The sequence below is a fragment of the Spermophilus citellus genome (genome assembly GCF_964194105.1).
Source record: "Spermophilus citellus genome assembly, chromosome: 15".
NCBI lineage: Eukaryota > Metazoa > Chordata > Mammalia > Rodentia > Sciuridae > Spermophilus > Spermophilus citellus.
The window spans coordinates 21,150,395-21,159,578 of record NC_138195.1 but is presented as its reverse complement, the minus strand read 5'-3'; the positions used below and the strand labels follow the sequence as shown (position 1 = coordinate 21,159,578).

The 9,184-nt window shown below is 39.9% G+C and overlaps 1 protein-coding gene across 3 annotated transcripts in view; it reads right to left on the bottom strand.

Moving 5' to 3' along the window:
- Nucleotides 1-2,743: 2,743 nt before the first annotated feature.
- WASHC2A (WASH complex subunit 2A) overlaps nt 2,744-9,184 on the bottom strand; it is a 58,281-nt gene continuing 51,840 nt past the window's right edge. The window contains exons 27-31 of one of the 3 annotated variants that reach the window (XM_081267798.1): nt 8,864-8,926; nt 8,289-8,495; nt 6,154-6,780; nt 4,822-4,999; nt 2,744-3,081 (exon numbers count right to left, since the gene is read on the bottom strand). In XM_081267798.1, coding sequence (XP_081123924.1) covers nt 2,942-3,081; nt 4,822-4,999; nt 6,154-6,780; nt 8,289-8,495; nt 8,864-8,926 — 1,215 coding nt within the window. In that variant the 3' untranslated portion in view covers nt 2,744-2,941. The remainder of the gene's footprint in view (nt 3,082-4,821; nt 5,000-6,153; nt 6,781-8,288; nt 8,496-8,863; nt 8,927-9,184) is intronic. The other 2 variants (XM_081267799.1, XM_081267800.1) reach the window with 2 other exon arrangements.

Sequence of the window (9,184 nt, the reverse complement as noted above, 5' to 3'; positions counted from 1 at the left end):
GCCTCATCTGAAAAATGGGGACATTACCGTGTCTGGCTGAAGACAAGGGGGAAAGCAGATCTTTCCTTGGGAAGGTTGTAGACCAGACTGTAAAGTGGGCAGTGTGAGTTCCAAATCCCAGCCACCCTTTTTTCCTCTTCATTTCCAGCTGCTGAGCTGGGATGTTAATAGTAACGGGCTTCAAGACAACGTGAGCCTTCGAGCCCAACATTAGCCACACTGCTTCATTCTCTGCATAGGATAGGCTGTTCCTAACAAAACTAGCAGCCTCACTCACCTACTTCACTAGGTGGATTCTTCAACTGACAATTAAATAATCTTACTCCCACTCTGGTTCACTCATCCTCAGTTTATGACTCAGGAACCAGCCTAGGATGAATCCAACATCTAATCAGTCTCCATATTGTCTCCTTCTCTAAAACTGAGTCCCTACCCACCAATCTCCACAACCCACCAAACTACCGATAATACACTAGGGTGTGTATGGTAAGGCCCTTGACTTCATTTGTTGTCCTCTTCTTACAATTGGTTAGTTCCTTAAGCTCTACACTTGCTTAATGCTGAGTAGGATGAAACTGCTTGCAGACAGACATGATGGTAAATTATCTTCATACACAGAACCAAGTACTAGTGCCTGTGATAAGAGACTTAATTTTTTTTTAACTTTTTTTTTGAGTAGATAATATCTTTTTTTTGTAATATTTTATTGTTGGTTGTTCAAAACATTACATAGTTCTTAATATACCATATTTCACAGATTGATTCAAGTGGGTTATGAACTCCCATTTTTACCCCGTATACAGATTGCTGTGTCACATCAGTTACATTTCCATTGATTTATAAATTGCCTTTCTAGTGACTGATGTATTCTGCTGTCTATCCCATTCTCCACTATCCCCCCTCCCCTCCCCTCCCCTCCCCTCCCCTTCTCTCTCTCCACCCCCTCTACTATAAATCGTTTCTTCCACTTATATAATTTTTATCCTACTCCTCCTTTCCTCTTATATGTAATTGTAGAGACGAAGAGCTGGAGAAGAAGATTAACATTAAACAGGGATGATAGGCGGGAGGGAAAGGGAGAGTTAAGGGAAATTGCATTGAATTGGAAGGTGAGCCTCAGGGTTATACACAATTACATATAAGAGACTTAATTTAAGGAACGAATTTCTCAACCCTAAGCCCCAATTCACAAAATTGACAGCATAGGCTTTGGAGTCAGGCAGATGAGTTCAGTCTTGGTTTCCAACTGGACGCTCCATCTGATCAAGTCATTCTGATCTTCATGTGCTATTTTTCAAGTGCCACATAGTTACAAGAGTCTTTACATATTGTCTCCTTCATCATAACCCTGAAAAGTTGGTATAAAGCTAAGGAAGGTAACACAATTAAACAGCTCTAAGTGCAAGAGCCAAATGTGAATCTCAGATAAAATTAAAAATCCAATCTTGTTCCACTATTCCACATTTCTCCCAGATTTTAGTCTTTATCCATGAAATTAGGACATTACTGATCCGGTAGTACATGGAGACTAAATAAAATAGCATGAAAAGTGCCTGCTATGGGAATTCTTTTTTTCCTATCTATGATTTCATGAATCCCTAAAATCAGTCCTGATAATGAATGGATTTGGTGACAAATCTTGCTGAGTCACATCCCACACTGGGCTTGACTCACAGCAGGAAACTGAATATATAACCTAAAGAATAGAAAGGAAATTAATAAAATGGATAGGAGAAGGCAATTGCTAAATGGCCTCTTCTGCCATCAAATAATTCTCAGAGCAGGGCACACTGCTGACCTGTGAGAGCCATACACAATCTTTGGCTGTGGGTATGAGGAACTCCCAATCCAAGGTCTTGCTAGGTTGTGAAAGCTGGCCTTGAACTTGTGATCCTGCCTTGGCATCCCAAAGTAGCTGGGATTATAATCATGCACAACTGTGCCCAGTTTCCCAGTCCAATCTTAACATGTCCAAGGAAGTTGCTAATGGCTTTAGGATCTGTGAGGCCTGGCTAGCCTACAAGATCATGCCAGATATGGCACAGCACTGGAAAAGATAGCTAGTAGGTGGGAAGGTAAGCCATTCGTGTGGCAAGTGGCTACCATACTGGCCAATAGAGACACAGAAGACATCCATCAATGCAGAATTCTGCAGGACACTGCTGCTCGGAAGGCTGACATTTCCATTTAAGTATGTGTCTCTGCTAATATTACCTGGGTTCATCCCGCTGACTCCATAAGAAAATGCAAAGCTCCAAGGATGGAAATGGATGACTAAAAGCAAAGTCAGCAAACTGTTTCTATAAAGGGGCAAATAAACATTTTAAGCTCTGTGGACCATCCAATCACTGTTGCTAGCATTGTAGGGACGTTGAATGTAGCCATAGACAATATGTAAACAGATATGGCTGTTTTCCAGTAAAATTTCACAAAACCAGATGATTGGTGTCCATAGTTTGCCAAATGTTTCCTTAAAGGACCTGTACAGGAATTTTTGGAATTCAGTGGAAACCTCTGAAGCTAAGAATCATGAAGTATATCTCATTCTCCTTTCTCTTTCTTCTGCCAAGGCCTTTCCTAAGCTAGGACTTCCTGCCATGTAACAAAGGACTTAGGTCCTCTGTATAGCATTTGCTACCTCCAGATTCCCTACAGAGTATGAAAGCCACAAATATATTTCTCCTCTAACATGCCCTAATCTTATTATGACCCTACTAAAGCTAATTAAATAAAACACACCAACCTCCATGAAACATTTATTTGTTTTACAGTATTAAGCATGGTTAAAATCAGTGCAGAAAATATCAAGTACATTGGGTAAATGGTGAGCTAGCTGTTTCAGTGTTTGCTTTGTGTAATCAGGTTAAAATAATAAGCATTAAGACAGCATCATTTACTGAAGAACACAGCTAAAGGGTGAGATATGGATACCCTGTATGCTTTACTGGCCTCCAAAGGCATTCAGGGGATCATCAAATATGTTAGACCCCTTGTGTTCAGATCTTGGTTCAGATGCCACCTGTGCAGATCGGATTTTTGGTTTGGTTGTCTTAGCCTGGACACCGGAGGAGAATATGTCATCTTTGAAAAAAGAAAGAAAAAGATTTGTTGAACAAGCAAGAAAATGGGTGATTTTAAGACACATTCACACAAACCACCAAAGAACCATTTCTGGTAATAGTAAAGGGTATCAAGAAACAAAGAAGTCAAGCCTGTTATAGTTCTGGTTTAGTTATTAATCAAATATAATCGCAGGTTGTTTTGAGCACAGATATCTTAGCTATAAAAGTGTGTATACATTTGTGGAAAAAAAAAAAAAAAAGAGTGACTGGATCTCTAACCCAGACTAGAAACTTATCATCTGGGACACTGGACTTATTTCTACATTCTTTTCACTTTGGGTTTTAAAAGGAAACGGTGACTAAGAATATGCAAAAGAATCCAATACAGGGTTTACTTTCTTTCAGAATAAATACATTAATTCAAGGCATCTCAATGGTAAGAGTGAAGTCTTTGTGACTATATCCATGTTTAGTGTTCCACTTACTCTAAAGCTTGTATTAATTATGCTGCTTGCCCAGTGATGTTACTGTTTAGATTCTGTTATACCAAGATTCCAACATGTGGATGCAAAGACAGGTACACACAAATGATAAAGACCACAGCCATTATTGGTAATAGAGAAAACGTAGAAACAAGTGAGACCACCATTAAAAGGCTAATGGCTAAATATAAAGCGGTATTACACAACCACTAAAATCAAGGAAGGAGATCTCCATGTGCTGACATGGAAAGACACAAAGTGCCTAGGAGGGCTCTGGGGATGTGGTTCAATGGGATGGTATATACCTAGTATATGTGAGGCCCTGGGTGCGATCCCTAGCACTATGGGAGATAAAAACAGAAAAGAAAAAGGTGACTAAAAGAAACAGCAGAACAGGAAAAAAAGAAGTATATGTTTATATGTAAACAAATATATATTATCATCACAATGTCTGAAAGGACATAAACCAAACTACTGATATTGCTTACATCTGAGGCTTTGTTTTTCATTTTCTAAATTATATGACTATTACCATAGTATGTATTACATTTTTGGTAAGAAACAAATGAAGTCTCCTGTACTCCACAGGGTGGGAGATAGCACACAGTTTGCTGAGGCAGTATGCCCTGTGTGGCTCTGCAACACCAACTGTCTCCCAGGTAGTCTCAAGGTCTAGATTTGGATAGGAAGAATAAGAAGCATATATTTGGCCTTAACTCCCAAGTTTTAGACATAGGATACACAGGAAGCCCAACATTTATAGCTACTGGGCATCTGGCTTGCCCATTGAGCAAGCAGAAATTGTAGCATGTTCACAAACAATGAGATACCAAGTCTGATGTATGTTCTACTTCCTTGCAATCCTACTCACCTCATCTACGCCCAAGTTTTTGAAATGCTGACCCTTACTCTCTAGCTGGAACTCTGACTCAACCTACTGCATGGTACCCAACGTAGCTACCTTAGCCTATATCAGCCCATGGGTCAGTTCCTAATGGATCATGTTTCATAGCATCACAGTGTTTATCAGATGGTTAATACAGAAAGGTTAAATTCTGGGTACCTTCATATTCCTTGATGTCTACCTTGCCAAAAAAATTGTTTCATCAAAATGACTATCCATAACTTACCCACACTCAGCCTAATTCAGGATTACATAGCAAACTGAAATCTACTAGGGAACAGTTTCTAGGAAATGGCCAATACAAGTAATAGCAGACAGACCAAGGACTGAATAGGAACAATTCTCTAGATCAAACAGAGAAAAACAAACTTACCCATATCATCATCAAATATAGATTTAGCTTCTACTTTCTTTTTGGACTTTTCTTTGGGTTTTACAGTTAGGTCAGCAAAGATATCAATGTTATCATCAAATAAGTTGGATTCCAAAGTTTTCTCCTTCTCTCTTTTTTTATGTGAGGGTTTAATTGCTTCTGTAGCAAATATATCATCCTTGTTAAACCAAAACAAACAAGCAAAACAATTTTAAATTAAAAAAAATTTCTTAATAAAAATACTTCAACACAGTACAGAAACGCAAACTGTTCAGGGTGTTTGGGAATAGAGCTGCCCCTCTGCCTGGAATGCACTCCTCCACATGCCTTTCTCATTATTCTATCATTAAAACACCAGCCCTACAGTGAGGCTTTCTCCATTATTCTACATATTAAAACACCAGCCCTACAGTGAGGCCTTCTCTACCTGTTCTACCTGAAGGACAGTCTCCTACCCCTACTCACCATTCTTCCCTAGTTTTATTCATGGCACTTTGTGCTATTTGAAAATATCTTAATTATCTCTTTCCCCATTTATATTTGTTTGCTCTCCCTGAGAGCTCTGAGGAACAGAGCACTTGTGGTCCTAGTTCACTCCACCTGCAGGACCCAAATGCTCAACAGATACCTATTGAGCAACAGCCACCGAAAGCCTTACTGCATGTGCCTTTGCTAAATTAGCAGGTCCAGCCAAGGCCTATTTCCTCAAAACCAAATGTTAAACATTCAAGCTACACCAATAGACTTTATATACATCAGAAAGTGGTGTGTCAAGGAAGCTGACTACAGCAACGTTCTATAAAATTTTAAAAAAAAATCAAAACTATCAAAATCAAGACCTGGGGTTGGGAGTGTTCCTCAGTGGTAGAATGCTTGCCCAGCATGTTAGAGGCTCTGGGTGTGATACCCAATACAACAAAATGAATATAATGAATGAATGAATAAATGAATAAAATCAAGACTTTTATCAAGGATTATGACCAGCCAAAAAATACCCCTACATGCAGCAACACAACAACAACAACAATAAATCAAACACTTCTGTATAAATTTCAGTCATTAATAGGGAATCTTGGGCTGGGGTTGTGGCTCAGAGGTAGAGCACTTGCCTAGCATGTGTGAGCCCCTGGATTCAATCCTCAACACCACATAATAATAAAATAAAGATACTGTGTCCACCTACAACTAAAAAATAAATGTTTAAAAAAATAGGGATTCCTAATTATAACCATTAAGTAAATATCAGGTGTCTAGCTTAATGTAATAGATAGCATAAATGAGTCAATCAGTTGTTTTTCTTAACAGAGAAATAAGGACGAAATATTTTACTACCTCAAAAATATCTTCTGTTTTTGACATGACTTCCTGATGGCTATTAGATTTTGATTCATTCTTCTTGCCTTTCTTATCTGTAAAGAGATCATCCTCATCTTCCAAGAGGGGAAAGGGATTTGCTTTCTTTACTGGTCTTGGTTTAACAGACTGAAAGAGATCATCATCACTGCTGGCTTCACCAAGTACAGGAAACAGGGGGCTTTTTTCTTTACTCCCTGCTGGTGGGTGGGCCATGGTCTCTGATGCCTTCCCCTTGGCTTTTGATCTCTCCATGGACTGAGATCCTGGGCCCCTGGAAAAGATGTCCCCAGATTCAAACAGGTCAGCTTCACCTCTGGACTGACCCAGGGACTTTGCAAAGGGACTTCTGTCCATTGCAGGAACAGGACTATTTTCCCAAGGTGGAGCAGCAGCAGCAGCAGCAACCACTGCCTCCTGAAAGACCTCTCCACTGGCTGCTCTAGGCTGAGGTTGCCAGCCATTTGGTGAAATGGCACCATCTGCCAATTGTGCAAGGAGTCCTCTGGGTAGACTCATGTCCTCAGCCTCACTGGACTCCTGGGCAGCCAGCCGCCTGGCTGCACGGGTCTGTGGTCTGCGCTTCCCTCTCACTTTGACACGGCTCTGCAATTGGATGAAAAAAAAAAAATCACATGCTGATCTGATGATAAAAAGTATTAAAAGCTAACATAGCAAAGAAATCAGTAGCATGAAGTACTGTAAGGTTATCTGGTCTCTATCAATCATTATATGAAATACAAAAGAAATTAAAGATTTCCAAAGGAGTTTGCTAGCGTACTTCATTTTTGAGGCTTTTGAGAGCAGTTTATGGTGCAGTTTCAGTGTCTGCTGGGACCCCAGAATGTAGGCAGATTGATGTTCTATGACTCACAACCCTCACAGGCATTCTTCTTTTCTCTATTCAAATGTGGGCACCTTTCAAAACAAGATAGCATTGGGAGATTCTGGAACCAACCTTTATTAGGTGCTAATCTAAATTAGGCTTCAGGAGCAAAGAGGAATGACACAATAAGGAAAGAGAGGTAACCTGAGGTTCTCTTTTCTTCAAGCCAACAAATACTAAATTCAAATATTAAAAAAAATGGTTCTGAAACCAGAGCCCTTAATATAACATTGAAACATTAGTCTCTCAATAACTATGATTTAATATTTGTGATATGTCCCAAAATATACAATCCAGTCAAGTTTTAGAGAGTACAACCTATTTTGGGCAAAGTACTTGACTGTATCTGCCTACTTCTAGGAAATTTCATGAATAATTTCAAGAAGTAGTTAATTTAAACTTAACCACCACCAAAAAAAGACTAATAAAAATTACAATAAAATGATATTTTACTTTATAAAAAATAGATCTGTAAACACTTAAAATGAATGTATTTGCTAAGGTTAAATCATTCTAGGTCTCATCACTTTAAAGATCAGCTAAGATTTTAAGAGAAGGGAGTCTAGGTAGAAAAAAGAAAAACCTTTAAAATAGAAGGAAAAGCTCCAAGAGTTCAGAGTTTATCAGAGATTCTATGAAACAGTGTGACAGGTTTTTTACTTGAGGAGGAATTGCCATGATTTGCAAAAGGAGCCCAGGACATGGGGACAGGAGGGGAAAGCAACAGAAGTTAGAGGTGTGAGTGGAGGGTGGGGAAGAACATTGCAGGTGAAGAAGCAGCATGACTGGTGGGCAGCAGCAGGACGAAGTTTGTGTACTCAGGGAATTGAGCCTAGTGTTTGGAGTTCAGGCTGCAGTGTGGGGAGATTGGTGGGAAAGCTGGAAGCATGGCTGGGCTTCACCTGTAAAGGGGCTTTCATACCAAACTAGAAGCTAGAATGTTCTCCTCTGCACAGTGAGAAGCCCACAGATGGCAGACACCAAATGAGATAGGGGGAAACTTCATTGTGGCTACCATGTAATGTAAATGGAACAAAAGCAGACAATGAAAAAGCAGAAGCAGAATTAGGGAGGTGGAGAAAAGTAGGAGGGGCTGAAGCAAGGATGAGTAATTAATTGTGGAATCTTCAATGTGGAATTAAAGAGGCATTTCTATCAATGAACTAGAAAGAAGCATCCAAATTATTCTGGCTAAAGGAAAGCAAGCAAGCAAAGATGTTTTCATCACCTTGTTTGCACTGTGTAAGGTGTCTGCCTGAGCTGGAAGATCGAAACTCACACCAGCCTCTGCACTGCCAGGAAGCATACTTTCCAGACCGTGGCTCCTTCCAGGTTCAGATGAAGGAAAAGCCAATTCTGGTGAAACAGGTTTTGCTCCCAAGATCTGGGGAACCGCTGAAGGCAGCAAGGCTGCTGGGTTAATTGCTAAATTTGCCTAAAGAAGAAAAATGAAACTCAGTATTTATTCTTTAACACATTAGTCTCTTACTATTTCTGTGACATGATGAGATTCGGTGTACACAATGTAGAATACAAGAGGAGAAAAAAAATGTAGGAAAATCACCTGATCTAGTCTCAGAATTAGAACAGGGGGTCACACACCTGTGCCCACCACTGTGATCAAAGAAAAGACGTTAAAGACAGAGCACACAAGAAGCAACAACTAGGTGGAATTGGGGGTGTGGCTGGAGTGGGGGGAAAGATGAGGAAATGCTTGGCAGCAGCTGAAAAAAGTGAAAATTCAAACAAGGTTTATAGATGCCACAAGGTAGGCAATGAAGATTCCAGATGTGTTATAATTACTTGTATTTTCCCGATCCGAGTGGATGGTTCTTTGGTTTTAAATGGAACGAGACCTGACGAATCCTGTATGAAATTACATTCAGTTAAAAATCCATTAGGGAAAGAGGAAGCAAAGTGTCTCAGGGATACAGTCACGCCTGTACATAAATCTGTGAGAGAGCAAAGCTGTCACTCTCCATATCATTCATTCAAATCCCTCCCAGGGCCTCAAAATCTTTGCTACCCTTACTTCACCTGTGCCCCCTCCTCTGGCATGTAGGTGGAAAGGCTCAGATCATACATGAAGAAGAGGGAGACACAGATGAGGAATAAGATTTGCAA